Source organism: Oncorhynchus gorbuscha, linkage group LG06 (genome assembly GCF_021184085.1).
Source record: "Oncorhynchus gorbuscha isolate QuinsamMale2020 ecotype Even-year linkage group LG06, OgorEven_v1.0, whole genome shotgun sequence".
Classification (NCBI taxonomy): domain Eukaryota; kingdom Metazoa; phylum Chordata; class Actinopteri; order Salmoniformes; family Salmonidae; genus Oncorhynchus; species Oncorhynchus gorbuscha.
The window spans coordinates 92,496,238-92,520,721 of NC_060178.1; the positions used below are offsets into that span (position 1 = coordinate 92,496,238).

Consider the following 24,484-nt stretch of genomic DNA (forward strand, 5'->3'; position numbering starts at 1 on the left):
TGTTCCTTGTTCTTCATGATGCTCTCTGCGCTTTTAACGGACTGAGACTATCACAGTGCAGGTGCATTTATACAGAGACTTGATTACACACAGGTGGATTGTATTTATCATCATTAGTCATTTAGGTCAACATTGGATCATTCAGAGATCCTCACTGAACTTCTGGAGAGAGTTTGCTGCACTGAAAGTAAAGGGGCTGAATAATTTTGCACACACAATTTTTCAGTTTTTGATTTGTTAAAAAAAGTTTCAAATATCCAATAAATGTCGTTCCACTTCATGATTGTGTCCCACTTGTTGTTGATTCTTCAAAAAAAAATACAGTTTTATATCTTTATGTTTGAAGCCTGAAATGTGGCAAAAGGTCGCAAAGTTCAAGGGGGCCGAATACTTTCGCAAGGCACTGTATCTATATCTACCCATCTCTTCTCTAAATCTATCTCTATATCTTTCACCAACTGATGGCTACATTCAGTTCAGTCACAACTAAAGAGAGATCATACTGTGTAGGTTGACATACAATATTTATTTAGGAACACAAAAAATGCTACGTTAATTATCAGGTAGTCCACAAATATTGTGGGAATGGTAATACAGTCACACAGGGGGAAACTGAGAAACCATTCAGGTATAGGCCATCCCAAGATTCCCAGATTCAAACAAAAATGATGGAAAAGGGATGAACTGAAACATTCTTTTAGTAAAATTAAAGATGGTTTACTCAGAATTATAATGATATTTTCCTGAAAATGTTCTGCCTAAAAAAAGAACTTACATAAACAAAGATTTCTAGCTGGGTTTATTTTATATTCTTTATTCAATTGAAATAACCCAAGGACAACAAAACTGAACGGGGCCGACCTTGCATGTGAATATTGTCTTAAATCAATGCTTTACATAATCTGCTATAGGCAGGATCACAGTACACGTTGTGATCATAACCAGTTGTATTATGCTGCTATACAAATTATAAATCAGAGGGATAAACCATGTAGTATCCCCTGCGTCAACAGCCAGAAACACGTCTCAGTTTCAAGTGTTCGCTACAAGACAGTATCCCTCATGCAAAGTGGCAAGTTCTGCTTTACAAATGGTCAATGTATTTATAGTAGTCTGTTTTTTCTGTAGATTTATTTTTAGCTTCTCCGATTGGCTCTTCCCAAACACAACATAAACAAATCCCGCCCACTCTCGAATCCTCCAAAACCCCACCCATCCCTCCCACCAAGAAAAACATGAACTTTAATATATCAAACCATGATTTTTATATAATACCCAAATCTGCAGAACCATTGCAGTGGCCAGTTCTATCTTCCAGAACAGGTTAATAGTAAAGCATCACCCTTCGTTGGAAAGAAAAGCTATTGCAGTGAACAGTGTCATCGTCATGAAAAAATACCAGAGTTGAAAAATTACAATCAGTTTTAAAAAATGTTCTGCATTGTCAAACAGTTGAGAATCCCTGATAGGCTGAAAAAGTCAGGTGACCACCAGGTGAGGTAAGAAGAGTTCCACCTTCCGATGGGTAATGAAAACTATGTCACTGTTTCTTCTGCTCGCTAATTGAGTGTGTAAGTGTGCGTGACGGTTACACTGCACACAGACACATGTTGAGAATACTAGAGTAAAACATTACACTGCCAGATTCTCTCTCTCCATGCAACACAAACACTTCTTATCACAGGTCCCCAGTAGAGGGAAAACACTGGATGGACAGATTCTCTCTCTCCATGCAACACAAACACTTCTTATCACAGGTCCCCAGTAGAGGGAAAACACTGGATGGACAGATTCTCTCTCTCCGTGCAACACAAACACTTCTTATCACAGGTCCCCAGTAGAGGGAAAACACTGGATGGACAGATTCTCTCTCTCCATGCAACACAAACACTTCTTATCACAGGTCCCCAGTAGAGGGAAAACACTGGATGGACAGATTCTCTCTCTCCATGCAACACAAACACTTCTTATCACAGGTCCCCAGTAGAGGGAAAACACTGGATGGACAGACAAAAAGAAAAGAAGAAGAACAAGAGAAGAAACAGTTGCTGCCTTTTAAATGTCAGAAAACATCAGCATGATGTTGATTACCTTTAGTTCCATACATTTCTTTGTCTTATCTATACATTTACTGAGAGAGAAGAAAAACAAACTAACAAAGATTTCAGTTGCTCTCTTATTGCTAAGTGTGTGCACTGCTTTTTCCATTAAAATGTTTTCCTTTTGATTCCTTATTCAAATCATTTTCTCCACCTCTTGTTGAAATGTCCACATTATGTAGTTGCTTGGTTTTTCTTGGTTTACGTCGCTGTCTTTGTCTCCACCCTCCCATCCTCAATTGGAAAGAGACACCTTCACCTTTTCTTTCCTCCTCACCCATCCCTCCCTCTCCCTTCCTCCCCCCAGGGCCGTCCAGTCCAGTCCTCATCTCTCGGCCTCCATGGCCACACTCGCCTTCTGTTCGGTGGCCGGGTGTTGGTGGGTGTGGGGGTTAATGGTGACCCCCGTGGGCCAGGCTGCGGGGTGGGAGGGTGGCTCCCCCTGAATCCAGAGTCCCTGACCCTGTGGGCCACTCATGGGCATGGGGGGCGGTGGCACGCCCCAGCAATCGTGTGGAGGAGGGGGAGAGGTGGCCATGGAGGCCATGGGGCTGCTGGTGGTGAAGCTCTCTGAGGCCTTCAGCCGGGAGAACATGGTGAGGGCGTCAGGGAAGTTGGGTGGGGTGGCCGGTGTGTTAGCTGGGGTGCACATCTGGAGGAGAGAGACAGAGATGTTAGAGGGACAGAAGAGGAGGAGCCCATACTGTTCATAAACGTCACTGTGTGTGACACGTTTCAGGAAACTAGGCGTATGTCATGGTCAATACTTCACAGGAGAGCCGTTTGAACTCTAAAATCAAAATAGTTTTTTGGGCAGAAATGCCTTGTGAATTTTCAATTGTCTTAATTTTTATTTAACTAGGCAAGTTACTTGAGAACAAATTCTTATTTTCAAAGACAGCCTAGGAACAGTGGGTTAACAGAACGACAGATTTTTACCTTGTCAGCTAGGGGATTCGACCTTTCAGTTACTAGACCAACGCTATAACCACTAGGCTACCTGCTGCCCCATACACTGCGAGTTTGGATTGGTCTGAGATATATTACGCTTCTGTCTAGTTGAGCTGGTCAGTATGTCTAGGAAACCTGTCTAACGCTGCTTATAAAAAAATGTATTGCGTAGTAAAACTTAACAAAAGACTCCACTATGCAAGTGTCCATTTCAATAATGTCAACGCAAACAACTGTTTCACAGCACTCTGCCCGAGTGTGCCAGAGCGCAGAATAACTGATGAATGTACACGCTCAACACCGGTTGAATATGGCTGGCGTCAGTAAACACGGCAAAAAAGCGTGGTAAAATTGTTGTCAGGAGAAAGCTTACTGTTTGTTGTAACTTTAATGTGTTTGAGTTCATGTTTAAGTTTATTCTTTGAGCTGTATCTGTAAAGATATTTCTTTAGATTTATTTGCATATGTAATTGTATTGGGTTGTGTTGAATTACGCTTTTTGACTGCAAGTCCCAGAATGCCTTGCGAGAGGAATGAGTGATAACGCGCCAATTATGTGCAGGTGTTTGGTGATTGTAGCTGACCTTCCGACAGCATCTTACCTGCATTTCTCTGTACAAAAACAATTGTGGTTAAATGTAACGTAAACAAGTATTCTTACTAAAAGAAGCTTTCTTATCAAACCCGACGTCCCGAGTCATTACTTTGAAGTTAGTTAATCTAAAACTGTTAGCTAGCTATGTTCTCTCAGAATGCCAAACTAGCTATGATAATCGGTTTGTATGGCTAGTACTCTATGGATTGGCATTATGCTACATTGTTTAGCTAGCATGTCTGAACAAAAAAGACTGCCAGATGATTACACAACCTATCAAGTTAGCCAGGTGTGTCTGACGGTGATTACGGCTATCTATGCTTTTGTCACTTCTACGTTAGACTACTGCAATGCCCTACTTTCCGGCTACCCGGATAAAGCACTAAATACACTTCAGTTAGTGCTAAATACGGCTGCTAGAACTGACTACAACCCAGAAATTTGATCATATTACTCCAGTGCTAGCCTCCCTACACTGGCTTCCTGTCAAGGCAATGGCTGATTTCAAGGTTTTACTGCTAACCTACAAAGCATTTACATGGGCTTGCTCCTACCTATCTCTCTGATTTGGTCCTGCCGTACATACCTACACGTACGCTACGGTCACAAGATGCAGGCCTCCTAATTGTCCCTAGAATTTCTAAGCAAACAGCTGGAGGCAGGAGCAACGAATCGCCCTTGCTGTCTCTTCCTGGCCGGATTCTCTGCCTCTAACCCTATTACAGGGGTTGAGTAACTGGCTTACTGGGGCTCTTTCATACCGTCCCTAGGAGGGGTGCGTCACTTGAGTGGGTTGAGTCACTGATGTGATCTTCCTGTCTGGGTTGGCTCCCCCCTTGGGATGTGCCGTGGCGGAGATCTTTGTGGGCTATACTCGGCCTTGTCTAAGGATGGTAAGTTGGTGGTTGAATATATCCCTCTAGTGGTGAGGGGCCTGTGCTTTGGCAAACAAAGTGGGTGGGGTTATATCCTTCCTGTTTGGCCCTGTCCGGGGGTGTCCTCGGATGGGGCCACAGTGTCCTGACCCCTCCTGTCTCAGCCTCCAGTATTTATGCTGCAGTAGTTTATGTGTCGGGGGGCTAGGGTCAGTTTGTTATATCTGAAGTACTTCCCCTGTCCTATTCGGTGTCCTATGTGAATTTAAGTGTGCTCTCTCTAATTCTCTCTTTCTTTCTCTCTCGGAGGACCTGAGCCCTAGGACCATGCCTCAGGACTACCTGACATGATGACTCCTTGCTGTCCCCAGTCCAGCTGGTCGTGCTGCTGCTCCAGTTTCAACTTTTCTGCCTTATTATTATTTGACCATGCTGGTCATTTATGAACATTTGAACATCTTGGCCATGTTCTGTTATAATCTCCACCCGGCACAGCCAGAAGAGGACTGGCCACCCCACATAGCCTGGTTCCTCTCTAGGTTTCTTCCTAGGTTTTGGCCTTTCTAGGGAGTTTTTCCTGGCCACCGTGCTTCTATACCTGCATTGCTTGCTGTTTGGGGTTTTAGGCTGGGTTTCTGTACAGCACTTTGAGATATCAGCTGATGTACGTAGGGCTATATAAATACATTTGATTTGATCTATTGAATAATAATGCCAAAATATATGTATCTGGAATTTGTCTTTCAGCATCAGTAGAACACGCCTGACTCTCCTCCACCAGTAATACAAGGAGGTCTAATGCCTCCCATCAAAAAGACCAAGCACAGGTTACACCTTGGTATGTAAAGGATAAACAACACGTCTTTATTATTTAATTGACCTCCAACATGATTGTCATTACTTTTATTGATGTCACATTATTATTTCAACGTCCAGTTTCCAAGATTATGTTTCTGTATGCAGTGCTGCAGCTCTGCACATTTGTAGGTAAGTTAAACTTAGCTGACAATGACGCATTAAAAAAATGGTATTAAGTTTTACTTTACATTTTCTTTTCATGAACTTATCTTAATGTTATTTTGTTGTTTGCAGGTGCACTATCCTTCTGGCTCTATGCAGCCAAGTCCTATCTCATTTTTAATAACTCCTCGCAAGTGTGGCTTGTTTGGTGTCTGCTGTGAAGGAATACCACAACAAGTCAACTACTTGATTGATGGAAGCATGTCATCCAGCAAAGGCAGCAGCGAGGTCATCAACTAAATGCACCATTTCTTCACCAACTACAGAGTTGAGGAAACACGTGTGGACCTGAATTGTGTTAACTGCAGTGGCCAAAACAAGAACAAGTGTGTGCTCTGGTATTGTGCCTTGCGGACCATGCACAAGCTCACAGTCTGGACCTTCACTTCCTGATCCCAGGCCACATCAAGTTGCCCCTGACTGGTGCTTCAGCCTCATCAAACAGCACTTCAGAAAGACCAGAGTGAACACTGTGTCTGAGATTGCTGGTGTTGTGAAGAACAGCACTGTGACAGGGGTCAACATCCCACAGCTGGTTGGACTGGAGGATGGTACGGTGCTGGTGGAACGCTGTGGCTGGCAACAACACCTGACTCTGTACTTCAGGCCGCTGCCACAGATCAAGCAGTACCAGCTCTTCAGGTGAATAGCATTTTCATTGAATTGTATGAGGTTATTCTTCCTATCTAAACTTGGGAGGTGAATTGATGTAGTTCAAGGTTGTAATGTTTTTTTGTTATTTCCTGTTTTAAAGCTTCAATGCTCTGAAGCCTGATGTTGTCACCAAGGAGCATTGGACTCAGTCGGGACCAGGTTTTAGCTGCTGCGCAACGCTGACATCCTTCCTCCCATAGATGGTCTGCCTGTACAAGCACCACCTGGACTGGACACTGCTAGACACAGTTATATTTTTGAGAAGATCAGGGAGTTTTGCAACGAAGAGGCTATGGACATCAGATACCTTGCATCAAAGTCAAGGGTAGGACAGAAACAGGCTCTCCGAATATAGATTTCCTTGTTCATACGTGGTTCGGACGGACCAGTCATCAGCACAATCTGCAATGACTCTCTCCTAACACACACCAAACGTTTTTGCTACTATTTTTTTTTATCCTGCTGCTCAGCCACTTTACCCCTGATTGTATGCATATAACTACCTCATCTATCACTGATATTGTAGTCCTTCTGTAGCTCAGTTGGTAGAGCATGGCGCTTGTAACGCCAGGGTAGTGGGTTCGATCCCCGGGACCACCCATACGTAGAATGTATGCACACATGACTGTAAGTCGCTTTGGATAAAAGCGTCTGCTAAATGGCATATATTATATTGTTATTGACACTGTTCTTGTACATACTGTATATAATATAGTGATGGTGTGTAACATACAGTTATCTTACACACCATCACTGTATGTTACACACCATCCCTATATGTTACACACCATACACACCATCCCTATATGTTACACACCAAAACTATATGTTACACACCATCACTATATGTTGCACACCATCACTATAGGTTACACACCATCCCTATATGTTACACACCATCACTATAGGTTACACACCATCCCTATATTTTACACACCATCACTATATGTTGCACACCATCACTATATGTTACACACCATCACTATATGTTGCACACCATCACTATATGTTACACACCATCACTATATGTTACACACCATCACTGTATGTTACACACCATCACTATGTTACACACCATCCTTATATGTTACACACCATCCTGATATGTTACACACCATCACTATATGTTACACACCATCACTATAGGTTACACACCATCCCTATATTTTACACACCATCCTTATATGTTACACACCATCCTTATATGTTACACACCATCACTATATGTTGCACACCATCACTATATGTTACACACCATCACTATATGTTACACACCATCACTGTATGTTACACACCATCACTATGTTACACACCATCCGTATATGTTACACACCATCCTGATATGTTACACACCATCACTATATGTTACACACCATCACTATAGGTTACACACCATCCCTATATTTTACACACCATCCTTATATGTTACACACCATCCTTATATGTTACACACCATCACTATATGTTACACACCATCGCTATATGTTACACACCATCACTATATGTTACACACCATAACTATAGGTTACACACCATCACTATGTCACACACCATCACTATATGTTACACACATCCTTATATGTTACACACCATCCCTATATGTTGCACACCATAACTATAGGTTACACACCATCACTATATGTCACACACCATCCCTATATGTTACACACCTTTACTATAGGTTACGCACCATCACTATATGTTACACACCAAAACTATATGTTACACACCATCACTATATGTTGCACACCATCACTATAGGTTACACACCATCACTATATGTTACAAACCATCACTATATGTCACACACCATCCCTATATGTTACACACCATCCCTATGTTACACACCATCCCTATGTTACACACCATCGCTATATGTTACACACCATCCCTATATGTTACACACCATCACTATATGTTGCACACCATCACTATATGTTACACACCATCACTATATGTTGCACACCATCACTATATGTTACACTATCCTTATATGTTACACACCATCGCTATATGTTACACACCATCACTATATGTTGCACACCATCACTATATGTTACACTATCCTTATATGTTACACACCATCGCTATATGTTACACACCATCACTATATGTTGCACACCATCACTATATGTTACACACCATCACTGTATGTTACACACCATCACTATGTTACACACCATCCTGATATGTTACACACCATCACTATATGTTACACACCATCACTATAGGTTACACACCATCCCTATATTTTACACACCATCCTTATATGTTACACACCATCCTTATATGTTACACACCATCACTATATGTTACACACCATCGCTATATGTTGCAGACCATCGCTATATGTTACACACCATCCCTATATGTTGCACACCATAACTATAGGTTACACACCATCACTATATGTCACACACCATCACTATATGTTACACACATCCTTATATGTTACACACCATCCCTATATGTTGCACACCATAACTATAGGTTACACACCATCACTATATGTCACACACCATCCCTATATGTCACACACCATCCCTATATGTTACACACCATTACTATAGGTTACGCACCATCACTATATGTTACACACCAAAACTATATGTTACACACCATCACTATATGTTGCACACCATCACTATAGGTTACACACCATCACTATATGTTACAAACCATCACTATATGTCACACACCATCCCTATATGTTACACACCAAAACTATGTTACACAGCATCACTGTATGTTACATACCATCACCATATGTTACGCAGTACACACCATCCCTATATGTTACACACCATCCCTATATGTTACACACCAAAACTATATGTTACACACCATCACTATATGTTGCACACCATCACTATGTTACACACCATCCTTATATGTTACACACCATCCTTATATGTTACACACCATCACTATATGTTACACACCATCACTATATTTTACACACCATTACTATATGTTACACACCATCACTATATGTTGCACACCATCCCTATATGTTACACACCATCGCTATATGTTACACACCATCACTATATGTTGCACACCATCACTATGTTACACACCATCCTTATATGTTAAACACCATCCTTATATGTTACACGCCATCACTATATGTTACACACAATCACTATATGTTACACACAATCACTATATGTTACACACCATCACTTTATGTCACACACCATCACTATGTTGCACACCATAACTATAGGTTACACACCATCACTATGTCATACACCATCCCTATATGTTACACACCATCGCTATATGTTACACACCATCCCTATATGTTACACACCATCGCTATATGTTACACGCCATCCCTATATGTTACACACCATCACTATGTCATACACCATCCCTATATGTTACACACCATCGCTATATGTTACACACCATCACTATGTTACACAGCATCACCGTATGTTACACACCATCACCATATGTTACACACCATCACTATATGTTACACACCATCCCTATATGTTACACACCATCCCTATATGTTGCACACCATCACTATGTTACACACCATCCTTATATGTTACATACCATCCTTATATGTTACACACCATCACTATATGTTACACACCATCACTATATGTTGCACACCATAACTATAGGTTACACACCATCACTATGTCATACACCATCCCTATATGTTACACACCATCGCTATATGTTACACACCATCACTATATGTTGCACACCATCACTGTATGTTGCACACCATCCTTATATGTTACACACCATCCTTATATGTTACACACCATCACTATATGTTACACACCACCACTATATGTTGCACACCATCACTATGTTGCACACCATAACTATAGGTTACACACCATCACTATGTCATACACCATCCCTATATGTTACACACCATCGCTATATGTTGCACACATCACTGTATGTTGCACACCATCCTTATTTGTTACACACCAAAACTATATGTTACACACCATCACCATATGTTACGCAGTACACACCATCCCTATATGTTACACACCATTACCATATGTTACACACCATCACCATATGTTACACACCATCCCTATATGTTACACACCAAAACTATATGTTACACACCATCACTATATGTTGCACACCATCACTATAGGTTGCACACCATCACTATAGGTTACACACCATAACTATTTGTTACACACATCCCTATATGTTACACACATCCCTATATGTTACACACCATCCCTATATGTTACACACCATCACTATAGGTTACACACCATCCCTATATTTTACACACCATTACTATATGTTACACACCATCGCTATATGTTGCACACCATCACTATATGTTACACACCATCACTATATGTTACACACCATCACTGTATGTTACACACCATCACCATGTTACACACCATCCATATGTTACACACCATCGCTAAATGTTACACACCATCCCTATATGTTACACACCATCGCTATATGTTACACACCATCACTATATGTTGCACACCATCACTATGTTACACACCATCCTTATATGTTAAACACCATCCTTATATGTTACACGCCATCACTATATGTTACACACAATCACTATATGTTACACACCATCACTTTATGTCACACACCATCACTATGTTGCACACCATAACTATAGGTTACACACCATCACTATGTCATACACCATCCCTATATGTTACACACCATCGCTATATGTTACACACCATCCCTATATGTTACACACCATCGCTATATGTTACACGCCATCCCTATATGTTACACACCATCCCTATATGTTACACACCATCACTATGTTACACAGCATCACCGTATGTTACACACCATCACCATATGTTACGGAGTACACACCATACCTATATGTTACACACCATCCCTATATGTTGCACACCATCACTATGTTACACACCATCCTTATATGTTACACACCATCCTTATATGTTACACACCATCACTATATGTTACACACCATCACTATATGTTGCACACCATCACTATATGTTGCACACCATAACTATAGGTTACACACCATCACTATGTCATACACCATCCCTATATGTTACACACCATCGCTATATGTTACACACCATCACTATATGTTGCACACCATCACTGTATGTTGCATACCATCCCTATATGTTACACACCATCACTATATGTTACACACCATCACTATATGTTACACACCATCACTGCATCCAGGATGAGGAGGCCAGTATCTAAGCCTGTATATGGTCAGTCCAAAATAGAGGGGAATGTAGGGGAATCCCATCCTTTCTCTCCCTGAGGATCCTGACGACATTCCTCCGACCCTTTTCTCTGTTCGGTTCCTAACAACCTGTGTTTGGGTTCAGCCTCTCCATGACCTCACATCCTGTTAGTAGTACCCTGACATATCTCTCTGCCAATCCCCATCCTCCCTCCCCATTGTCACGGCGCCATCTCTGGTAGTAACTCCTTCAGTGAAGATGATAGTGGTGGGGGTGAAGACAATGTCACAACATCTTCAGTACAACCCCCTACCCTGCAAAAAACAACACCAGCCAACCATCACCTCCCTGCAGTTCAGGAGCCAGGCCAGGCAGACGTAAACACTGTCTTCATAACACACTCCTCAGAGTGTTGTAGCAACAAGACACAGCATCTCACTCCCATAGGCCTGGTTGTTCCAGGGCCAGTTTCCTCTACTCCACATCGATATTATTGTCTGCTAAATGACTTAAATGTAAATGTAAATTATAGACTACTGTCTATTCCTGACCTCAACAACAAGACGTTACACAGGCAGCCCCATATAGAGTGGGGCAAAAAAGTATTTAGTCAGCCACCAATTGTGCAAGTTCTCCCACTTAAAAAGATGAGAGAGGCCTGTAATTTTCACCATAGGTACACTTCAACTATGACAGACAAAAATAAAAATCCAGAATATCACATTGTAGGATTTTTAATGAATTTATTTGCAAATTATGGTGGAAAATAAGTATTTGGTCAATAACAAAAGTTTATCTCAATACTTTGTTATATACCCTTTGTTGGCAATGACAGAGGTCAAACGTTTTCTGTAAGTCTTCACAAGGTTTTCACACACTGTTGCTGGTATTTTGGTCCATTCCTCCATGCAGATTTCCTCTAGAGCAGTGATGTTTTGGGGCTGTTGCTGGGCAACACAGACTTTCAACTCCCTCCAATGATTTTCTATGGGGTTGAGATCTGGAGACTGGCTGGGCCACTCTAGGACCTTGAAATGCTTCTTACGAAGCCACTCCTTCGTTGCCCGGGCGGTGTGTTTGGGATCATTGTCATGCTGAAAGACCCAGCCACGTTTCATCTTCAATGCCCTTGCTGATGGAAGGAGGTTTTCACTCAAAATCTCACGATACATGGCCCCATTCATTCTTTCCTTTACACGGATCAGTCATCCTGGTAACGAGTGGAGGACAGAGGAGCCTCTTAAAGAAGAAGTTACAGGTCTGTGAGAGCCAGAAATCTTGCTTGTTTTGTAGGTGACCAAATACTTATTTTCCACCACAATTTGCAAATAAATGCATTAAAAATCCTACAATGTGATTTTCTGGATTTTGTCCCCCTCATTTTGTCTGTCATAGTTGAAGTGTGCCTATGATGACAATTACAGGCCTCTCTCATCTTTTTAAGTGGGAGAACTTGCACAATTGGTGGCTGACTAAATACTTTTTTACCCCACTGTAGCTACTATCTATTCCTTAACTACAACAAGACGTTACACAGCCTTCAACTCCCAACAGCAGGACCGGAGGTAAACAAGAATAGCCCAACTTGTGACGATGAATGCTAATTCTGAGAATGGGTTACGAGTACTGTGTCTACACAACACTCTTAGCCTATAACAAAATACATGCCATGTATGTACAGACACCCTGCAGCGAGAGTAAACGCCCTTTCCTTCATGGTTACCCCTCTACTTCCTGGTTAACCCCTCTACTTCCTCCCTATTTCCTCTACTTAGGTATTGAAATAGTGACACGCGTGTTGACTCATAACCCACAGTTTAGGGAGGATGAAGGGCGGGTTGAGTAAAGAGAAAACAATACCTTTAAAAATCCATAAATGTATCATTGTTGTGCAATTTATATCTATAGGCTACATTGAGGTTTTTCTTTTTTTCTTTCTGGCATTAGTGCATTACCCTAAGCTTTAGGGACTAACTGTACTCCCACCAAATAGCCTACACACCAATCGCCAGTCAGAAAAGTTTAACGCAAAAAGCTGCAAAATGGAGAGTTGAAAAAAAGAGAAGTGAGGGCCAGAAAAGTAATGTTTGGGAAAGATTTGGTGATGATTGTGAGGCGCTATACCAATTCCACAGTTACAAGATGGGGACTTCAAATAGGCCTATGGGATGGCAAGAGAGCTGTAGTTTATTGTTGAGATGGGTTAAATGGAAACTGAAATCTGGACACGGACTATAGGCCTATAACCTCTCTCATACCTCTCTCTTAATATTAACTCCTGCAGAAAGAATAACCCTTTCATGCAGTAAAATTATACACCAAAATGTAGGCAAAATTTTGACTTGGAAACAGGAGTGGAGAAATATGATTTCTTTGTATCAGCATCTTGAGAGAATGTGAATGTGCAGTTAGGGACCTTCTGTGGAGGTGCTGTCTTTATCAGCATCATAAAAGCTGATAGTATTTCATCCACAAAAAAATATGCATCTAAGCCGAACTGAAATCTGATCAGAAACATGTTGGGTTGTTTTCACAGCTTTCTATTTCCTTACAACCGTCAAACTGAAGACATTTGGACATTTTGCGCAGAAAAATATTTCCTGTTTCCCCCCGGTCCCTAAACATCTTTGCTCCAAGAAATAATTGTATTTATCCTATATGTAACTTGGCAAGCCAGTTAAGAACAAATTCTTATTTACAAAGACAGCCTACCCCAGCCAAACCCAGACAACACTGGGCCATTGCATGCCACCCTATGGGAATCCCAATCACAGGCAGATGTGATTCCAACTGGATTTGAACCAGGGACTGTAGTGTTGCTTTTGAACTGAAATGCAGAGCCTTAAACCATTGCGCCACTTGGGAGCCCCAAAGAAGCTGAGATGACAGAAAAAACTTTACTGATTTCAACTAGATTTAAGCGGTCATTATGTCAATTTATAACATTATTCTCGTGAGGGTTTATTTAGTCTTCTAGGGCAACATATAATGACAGGAGAGAAGCTGCATGTATCTAATTATAGACAAGCTGACTAACAAATAGCCTACCAAAGTGTCAGAAATTCTATATTAAGAAAAATTCAATCCTGCACCCTGTCAAAAAAACATTCCACCGTCTGACTGTAGCCTACAGCGCATTTTCTATATTAGCGGTTTAGAATCGGGAGTGGGCCTGAGATTTTCACTTTATCACATATAGTCAGGCGGTTGTGGATGGGTTATTAGCAATTGCGGGTGAACATACAGCTGTCCCTAGCACCACTAGTATGTAACACTGCTACGCTAAATGGACCACCCCAGATTGTCTTACTGCTGAGCTCATATATGCCCTTCTCACTCACATACATTCACTCCTACACACACACACATAGGGAAAAGGACCGGTGCTCAGTGTAGAGGCTGCAACACATTCCTTGCCTGTAGAGGTCGGTCTGTCCTCAACCTTGCAGTCAGTGTCTGTAGAGGTCTGTCTGTCCTCATCCTTGCAGTCAGTGTCTGTAGAGGTCGGTCTGTCCTCAACCTTGCAGTCAGTGTCTGTAGAGGTCTGTCTGTCCTCAACCTTGCAGTCAGTAACAGGGTGTTGATGTTTATCCAGACTGGAAGGAAGCACATTCTCAGAGGAATAGTCTGTGTACAGTTTATTTTCAGTCATAGCCAGGCAGCACACACTGGGCTGTGCAGACTGCAGACTACAGCATTACAGCCGGCAGAAGATAAAAATGAGGACCTGTCTGTCTGTGAAGGACACAGCCAGGTAATGCTGAAATGGGTGCTGGGACAGTGCGTCAGGGTAAAGCATCAAATCTGATTGGATGAGTGGGGGCATGTGCACTTGAAATGAGAAAAGTGCATAAATGCATGTATGTACACACTAAGAGAAATGCATGTTACCAACCACAGCATCCATTATTTAGAGAGAGAGTGTATTTGTTCTAGAAGGAGAGTGTTCTAAAATAGGCCAACACTGAGGCGTTGTCATGGGGATGGCCCATTGTTATGATAAAGACAGATCTGGTGGTGATGGATACACACAAAAATAAAGGTTCTAAATTGTACCAGATAGGGGTTCTTTGGCTTGTAACCATAGCGGAACCCTTTTTGATATAAAGAACCATGCTGATAAGGTTCTAAATGGAACCTGTATAGTACTATAAAGAACCCTGTCCTAAAATTCTATAAAGAACCATTAATAAAAGGTTCTATACAGCACCAAAAAAGGGTTTCGCTATGGCTACAACCCTTTTTGGGGCTATATAGAACACGTTTGTATGGTTCTAACTGGAATCTTTATGGAGAACGGTTCTATAAAATAACCTTTCTCAATCTGAAAATCGTTTTGAAGAACCATAATGGTTGTTTTATTCTGGTTAGCCATATTATATTGTTAAATTCCATAGGTGTTATTATTGAATTAATTGACAAATTGAATCAAGTCATCTACCTCTGGAACAGCTGGGGGTCCCTGAGGGGAGAATTGACAGCTAGTGACTGATTTTGTCAACCATTTTCAAATGACGGAAGGCCATAAGTGAGTCTCTCACAAGACACTGGCCATAGTCATATACAGTATAACCTGCAGTTCGCAGACTCTTTTTAACTGACTCGTGAGTCATGATTTGTATTTCCGAGTGACTCTTTCATTTTAATCGTTCGTTTGATCTAAATTCTAAAGCAGGATTAATATGCGCTCCTCTGGTTCAGCGGCTCCGGAGACGTGCTCCTCTGGTTCAGCGGCTCCGGAGACGTGCTCCTCTGGTTCAGCGGCTCCGGAGACGTGCTCCTCTGGTTCAGCGGCTCCGGAGACGTGCTCCTCTGGTTCAGCGGCTCCGGAGACGTGCTCCTCTGGTTCAGCGGCTCCGGAGACGTGCTCCTCTGGTTCAGCGGCTCCGGAGACGTGCTCCTCTGGTTCAGCGGCTCCGGAGACGTGCTCCTCTGTTATGGATGGACACAGCTTTGTAGAACCAGAACATACACAGCCTGCCTCTGCTCAACACTCAGAACCAATAGTTTGTGCGGCAGTTACATTTCACAATTGATAGCCTATTGTGCAAATCTCTCTCGCAGCAGTCAAACAGCTGAAGTCGCAAATAGAGCCGGATTTTCCATCACTAATATGTCCTCACATTACACAACAACATTAGATCAACTGGAATGACACTCTCACTCAGGGATGCACAAAAAGAGCTGTGAGCAAATCACACCTCAAAATATGCTAATGAGCTGCCGGGCCTACATTTGAATGATCACTAAAAGAACAAATAGCCTTTTTGTGAACTGTAAAGAACCATTGAAGGGCTCAAAGGTTTACCCATGTAGAACCATCACCATTCTCAAAGAACCCTTGAGGAACCATCATTTTTGTGTGTGTAGGACGTCTGTCATTAAGTTTACTGTGGACTCCAATCTGACGTTTCACCCTGCCTTTCTGTCTCTCTGTCCAACCAGCCCTCCACTGTGGTGAGGCTTAAGCCCAGGCCTCACTCGTCACTAATGTCTCTGACCGACGACATTCCTGAATAAAACCCTGTTTGCAGGGAGCAACGTGTTGAATTTGTCAGGGGAGCAGATATTCCTCCCGATCACTATCCAGCCTGGAGAGGTTCAAACGTTTACATGACTGCTGTAGCCCTGAATATTATTCAACCACATGTTAGTTGTCTCTGTCTGTCTCTCCTTCCGGTGGCTTTTTCATGTCACCCCTTGCAGACAGACCCATGAGAGTTTAACTAGAGAACCACAAAGATCTGGGTAGAAGTTGCCCTTAGGCACAGATGATCTAGGATCAGTTTACCCTCCCCAAATCTTAACGCTAACCATTATGTGGGCCAAACACATAACTGACCTTAGATCAGTTTTTAGGCGTAACTTTCTATTGTTAGATTATACTGCATGGTCGGAATTAGAAGCACAAGCATTTCGCTACACTCGCATTAACATCTGCTAACCATGTGTGACCGATGAAATTTGATTAGATTTTTATTTCGCGAACATTATCTCTCCACCAACATTCCCTCTAGTCTCGTGTTCATTTGCTAACTGATTTCCGACTTGCTAACTGGTTGAACGCAGCACATGTATAACTTCAACCAGTTAGTCGAAAACTTTCCGACTTTGCTCAATAAACAGGGTAGGGAAGTATTTACAGTTTTTTGAGAGAGCCATGAAAAAGCTGCACCTGTCTTAACTGGTTGAATGTGGAATGTACCGGACTATAACATAGCTAACTGGTTGAACGCAGCACATGTATAACTTCAACCAGTTAGTCGAAAACTTCTGAGTTTCCTAGTTCCGACTAGCACATGAACGCGGCATGAATTACTGTCCAATGACATCCCTTGCTCAATAAACAGCATGTAAACAGCATGTAAAAATTGTCTGTCCTCTGTTAGAACACTCACTACCAAACTGCCTCTGGAAGCAATGTCAGCACAAGAACTGTTCGTCATGAAATGGGTTTCCGTGACCAAGCAGCCGCACACATGCATAAGATCACCATCTGCAATGCCAAGTGTCAGCTGGAGTGGTGTAAAGCTCACCACCATTGAACTCTGGAGCAGTGGAAACATGTTCTCTGTAGTGATGAATCATGCTTCACCATCTGGCAGTTCGACAGACGAGTCTGGGTTTGGCGGATGCCAGGACAACGCTACCTGCCCCAAAGCATAGTGCCAACTGTAAAGTTTGGTGGAGAAGGAATAATGGTCTACGGCTGTTTTTCATGGTTTGGGCTAGGCCCCTTAGTTCCAGTGAAGGGAAATGTTAATGCTATAGCATACAATGACATTCTAGATGATTCTGTGCTTCCAACTTTGTGGCAACAGTTTGGGGAAGGCCCTTTCCTGTTTCAACATGACAATGACCCGTACACAAAACGAGTCCATACAGAAATGGTTTGTCGAGATCGGTGTGGAAGAACTTGACGAGCCTGCAGAGCCCTGACTTCAACCACATTGAACATCTTTGGGTTGAACTGGAACCCCGACTGCGAGCCAGGCCTAATCTCCCAACATCAGTGCCGACCTCACTAATGCTCTTGTGGCTGAATGGAAGCAAGTCCCCGCAGCCATGTTCCAACATCTAGTGGAAATCCTTCCCAGAAGAGTGGAATGAAATGTTTGACGAGCAGGTGTCCACATACTTTTCGTCATGTAGTGTACAAGCGGGACAACACTCTCAGTTATTGGTTGAGACAAAGTAGAGTGTGTGTGAAACCAAAGTGTGCGTGCGTGTGTGTACTGTACATGTGTGTGTGTGTGTACTGTGTGTACTGTGCCTGTACTGTACCTGTGTGTGTGTGTGTGTGTGTGTGTGTGTGTGTGTGTGTGTGTGTGTGTGTGTGTGTGTGTGTGTGTGTGTGTGTGTGTGTGTGTGTGTGTGTGTGTGTGTGTGTGTGTGTGTGTGTGTGTGTGTGTGTGTGTGTGTGTGTGTGTGTGTGTGTACTGTGCCTCAATATCAAATCTTAGACTTAATTATAACATAATAACACACAGAAATACGGTCAAATCCGGAAACTATCATTTTGAAAATAAAACGTTTATTCTTTCAATGAAATACGGAACTGTTCCGTATTTTATCTAACGGGTGGCATCCATAAGTCTAAATATTCCTGTTACATTGCACAACCTTCAATGTTATGTCATAATTATGTAAAATTCTGGCAAATTAGTTCGCAACGAGCCAGGTGGCCCAAACTGTTGCATATACCCTGACTCTGCGTGCAATGAACGCAAGAGAAGTGACACAATTTCCCTAGTTTCATATTGCCTGCTAACATGAATTTCTTTTAACTAAATATTCAGGTTTAAAAATATATACTTCTGTGTATTGATTTTAAGAAAGGCATTGATGTTTATGGTTAGGTTAGTTTATGTTTATGGTTAGGAACATTCGTGCAACGATTATGCTTTTTTCGCAAATGCGCATTTGTTAAATCATCCCGTTTGGCGAAGTTGGCTGTCTTTGTTAGGAAGAAATGGTCTTCACACAGTTCGCAACTGTCACGCCTTGGTCATAGTATTTTGTGTTTTCGTTATATGTTTGGTCAGGCCAGGGTGTGACATGGGTTTTTTTTTGTTGTATTTCGTATTGGGGTTTTGTAGGCATTGGGATTGCGGCTGAGTAGGGGTGTAGCATAGGTTTGGCTGCCTGAGGCGGTTCTCAATCAGAGTCAGGTGATTCTCGTTGTCTCTGATTGGGAACCATATTTAGGTAGCCGGGGTTTCACTGTGTATTTTGTGGGTGATTGTTCCTGTCTCTGTGTTAGTGTTCACCAGACAGGCTATATAGGTTTTCACGTTCCGTTTGTTGTTTTTGTATATATACAGTTATTTCATGTATCGTTGTTTTTTCATTAAAGAACATGAGTAACTACCATGGCGCATTTTGGTCCGACTCTCCTTCAACAAACGAACGTTGTTACAGCAACGAGCCAGGCGGCCCAAACTGCTGCATATACCCTGACTCTGTTGCACAGAACGCAAGAGAAGTGACACAATTCCCCTAGTTAAAAGAAATTCATGTTAGCAGGCAATATTAACTAAATATGCAGGTTTAAAAATATATACTTGTGTATTGATTTTAAGAAAGGCGTTGATGTTTATGGTTAGGTACACATTGGTGCAAATGTGCTTTTTTCGCGTATGCGCTTGTTAAATCACCCATTTGGCGAAGTAAGCTGTGATTCAATGATAAATTAACAGGGACCGCATTGATTATATGCAACGCAGGACAAGCTAGTTAAACTAGTAAAGTCATCAATCATGTGTAGTTAACTAGTGATTATGTTAAGATTGAATGTTTTTTATAAGATAAGTTTAATGCTAGCTAGCACCTTACCTTGGCTCCTTGCTGCACTCGCATAACAGGTAGTCAGCCTGCCACGCAGTCTCCTCGTGGAGTGCAATGTAATCGGCCATGATCGGTGTCCAAAAATGCCAATTACAGACTGTTATGAAAACTTGAAATCGGCCCCAATTAATCGGCCATTCACATTAATCGGTCGACCTCCAGTGTGTATGTGTGTGTGCTGTACCTGTGTGTGCGTGTGTGTGTGTTTGTGTGTACTGTGCCTGTATATGTGTGTGTGTGGGTGCCTGTATGTGTGTGTACTGTACCTGTGTGTGTGTGTGTGTGTGTGCGCCTGTATGTGTGTGTGTGTGTGTGTGTGTGTGTGTGCGCCTGTATGTGTGTGTGTGTGTGTGTGTGTGTGTGTGTGTGTGTGTGTGTGTGTGTGTGTGTGTGTGTGTGTGTGTGTGTGTGTGTGTGTGTGTGTGTGTGTGTGTGTGTGTGTGTGTGTGTGTGTGTGTGTGTGCTGTGCTGTAACTGTGTGTGTGTGTGTGTGTGTGTGTGTGTGTGTGTGTGTGTGTGTGTGTGTGTGTGTGTGTGTGTGTGTGTGTGTGTGTGTGTGTGTGTGTGTGTGTGTGTGTGTGTGTGTGTGTGTGTGTGTGTGTGTGTGTGTGTATTGTGCCTGTATATGTGTGTATGTGTGAGTGCTGTGCTTGTCTGTGTGTGCTGTACCTGTGTATCGTGTGTGCCCTGTGTGTGTGTGTGTGTGTGTGTGTGTGTGTGTGTGTGTGTGTGTGTGTGTGTGTGTGTGTGTGTGTGTGTGTGTGTGTGTGTGTGTGTGTGTGTGTGTGTGTGTGTGTGTGTGTGTGTGTGTGTGTGTGTACATCTTTATGTAATACATGTATCACTAGCCACTTTTTCCGGTTCCGGTTCCGGTTGGAGCGAGTGGTCGCATCTGCACGTCGCTCCAACGGGTAGTATAACTTTTTCATTATATTTCATTATATCACAACGGTTTGATTTGTCTTATCTTAGCAATTTCTTCTCAGCTAGCTACATAGCCGTCTTTGTATCAAAGATAATTGCGTAATTATCGTATTTCGCCGTCCTAACGTAGTCTTCACTAGCCAGCTAGCTAACGTCCACTGATTAGCTGCACTGAGAAACTATTACACTCAACTGAACGACTTGATTAGTTTAGTGTTAGCTACCTACATAGCTGTCTTTGCTGTCTTTGTATCATCGTATCATCGTATCCAAGATAATTGTGTTGTTTAGGTTTAGAGTGTGTAGTCTTAGAGTGATTATCTTAATTTACCGAGGTTAGCTAGCCAGCTATTTGTCGTCCTTAACGTAGGTGACTCTGCTAGCTAGCCAACTCTGCTAGCTAGCCAACAGCTAGCCAACGCTAGCCAACGTCTTCTGTATAGAACTCAACTACCCGGTCGCATTCACAGGTTGTATCACATTTTCACTTCATTTCATTACAGTACAACGGTTTGATTTGTTTGATCGTAGCTAGCTACTTAGCTAGCTACATAGCCGTCTTTGTATCAAAGATAATTGTGTAGTCTAGAGCGATTTTCTAGGTTCGCTAGCCATCTATTGTCGTTCTTTTAACGCAACGTAACGTAAACAACACTGCTAGCTAGCCTGCTAGCCCCCGAATAGCAACACTGCAGAAACTATTACACTCAACGGAACGACTTGATTAGTGTAGTGTCAACAACGCACCCACTGCCAGCTGGCCTACTTCAGCAGTACTGTATCATTTTAATCATTTTAGTCAATAAGATTCTTGCTATGTAGCTTAACTTTCTGAACATTCGAGACGTGTAGTCCACTTGTCATTCCAATCTCCTTTGCATTAGCGTAGCCTCTTCTGTAGCCTGTCAACTATGTGTCTGTTTATCCCTGTTCTCTCCTCTCTGCACAGACCATACAAACGCTCCACACCGCGTGGCCGCGTACTCTGGTGGTCCCAGCGCGCACGACCCACGTGGAGTTCCAGGTCTCCGGTAGCCTCTGGAACTGCCAATCTGCGGTCAACAAGGCAGAGTTCATCTCAGCCTATGCCTCCCTCCAGTCCCTCGACTTCTTGGCACTGACGGAAACATGGATCACCACAGACAACACTGCTACTCCTACTGCTCTCTCTTCGTCCGCCCACGTGTTCTCGCACACCCCGAGAGCGTCTGGTCAGCGGGGTGGTGGCACCGGGATCCTCATCTCTCCCAAGTGGTCATTCTCTCTTTCTCCCCTTACCCATCTGTCTATCGCCTCCTTTGAATTCCATGCTGTCACAGTTACTAGCCCTTTCAAGCTTAACATCCTTATCATTTATCGCCCTCCAGGTTCCTCGGAGAGTTCATCAATGAGCTTGATGCCTTGATAAGCTCCTTTCCTGAGGACGGCTCACCTCTCACAGTTCTGGGCGACTTTAACCTCCCCACGTCTACCTTTGACTCTTTCATCTCTGCCTCCTTCTTTCCACTCCTCTCCTCTTTTGACCTCACCCTCTCACCTTCCCCCCCTACTCACAAGGCAGGCAATACGCTCGACCTCATCTTTACTAGATGCTGTTCTTCCACTAACCTCACTGCAACTCCCCTCCAAGTCTCCGACCACTGCCTTGTATCCTTTTCCCTCTCGCTCTCATCCAACACCTCCCACACTGCCCCTACTTGGATGGTATCGCGCCGTCCCAACCTTCGCTCTCTCTCCCCCGCTACTCTCTCCTCTTCCATCCTATCATCTCTTCCCTCCGCTCAAACCTTCTCCCACCTATCTCCTGATTCTGCCTCCTCAACCCTCCTCTCCTCCCTCTCTGCATCCCTTGACTCTCTATGTCCCCTATCCTCCAGGCCGGCTCGGTCCTCCCCTCCCGCTCCGTGGCTCGATGACTCATTGCGAGCTCACAGAACAGGGCTCCGGGCAGCCGAGCGGAAATGGAGGAAAACTCGCCTCCCTGCGGACCTGGCATCCTTTCACTCCCTCCTCTTTACATTTTCCTCCTCTGTCTCTGCTGCTAAAGCCACTTTCTACCACGCTAAATTCCAAGCATCTGCCTCTAACCCTAGGAAGCTCTTTGCCACCTTCTCCTCCCTCCTGAATCCTCCGCCCCCTCCCCCCTCCTCCCTCTCTGCAGATGACTTCGTCAACCATTTTGAAAAGAAGGTCGACGACATCCGATCCTCGTTTGCTAAGTCAAACGACACCGCTGGTTCTGCTCACACTGCCCTACCCTGTGCTCTGACCTCTTTCTCCCCTCGCTCTCCAGATGAAATCTCGCGTCTTGTGACGGCCGGCCGCCCAACAACCTGCCCGCTTGACCCTATCCCCTCCTCTCTTCTCCAGACCATTTCCGGAGACCTTCTCCCTTACCTCACCTCGCTCATCAACTCATCCCTGACCGTTGGCTGTCCCTTCCGTCTTCAAGAGAGCGAGAGTTGCACCCCTTCTGAAAAACCTACACTCGATCCCTCCGATGTCAACAATTACAGACCAGTATCCCTTCTTTCTTTTCTCTCCAAAACTCTTGAACGTGCCGTCCTTGGCCAGCTCTCCCGCTATCTCTCTCTGAATGACCTTCTTGATCCAAATCAGTCAGGTTTCAAGACTAGTCATTCAACTGAGACTGCTCTCCTCTGTATCACGGAGGCGCTCCGCACTGCTAAAGCTAACTCTCTCTCCTCTGCTCTCATCCTTCTAGATCTATCGGCTGCCTTCGATACTGTGAACCATCAGATCCTCCTCTCCACCCTCTCCGAGTTGGGCATCTCCTGCGCGGCCCACGCTTGGATTGCGTCCTACCTGACAGGTCGCTCCTACCAGGTGGCGTGGCGAGAATCTGTCTCCTCACCACGCGCTCTCACCACTGGTGTCCCCCAGGGCTCTGTTCTTGGCCCTCTCCTATTCTCGCTATACACCAAGTCACTTGGCTCTGTCATAACCTCACATGGTCTCTCTTATCATTGCTATGCAGACGACACACAATTAATCTTCTCCTTTCCCCCTTCTGATGACCAGGTGGCGAATCGCATCTCTGCATGTCTGGCAGACATATCAGTGTGGATGACGGATCACCACCTCAAGCTGAACCTCGGCAAGACGGAGCTGCTCTTCCTCCCGGGGAAGGACTGCCCGTTCCATGATCTCGCCATCACGGTCGACAACTCCATTGTGTCCTCCTCCCAGAGCGCCAAGAACCTTGGCGTGATCCTGGACAACACCCTGTCGTTCTCAACTAACATCAAGGCGGTGGCCCGTTCCTGTAGGTTCATG

At 43.5% G+C, this 24,484-nt stretch overlaps 1 protein-coding gene across 3 annotated transcripts in view; it reads right to left on the bottom strand.

The window, feature by feature from the left end:
• Nucleotides 1-507: 507 nt before the first annotated feature.
• The window catches only part of LOC124038546 (UBA-like domain-containing protein 1), a 38,411-nt gene continuing 14,434 nt past the window's right edge, over nucleotides 508-24,484 (bottom strand). For 2 of the 3 annotated variants that reach the window (XM_046354561.1, XM_046354560.1), the window contains one exon: nucleotides 508-2,751. In XM_046354561.1, the coding sequence (XP_046210517.1) occupies nucleotides 2,425-2,751 (327 nt within the window). In that variant the 3' untranslated portion in view covers nucleotides 508-2,424. Of the gene's footprint in view, nucleotides 2,752-15,857; nucleotides 16,349-24,484 lie in introns of all 3 variants that reach the window. The other variant, XR_006839371.1, reaches the window with a different exon arrangement.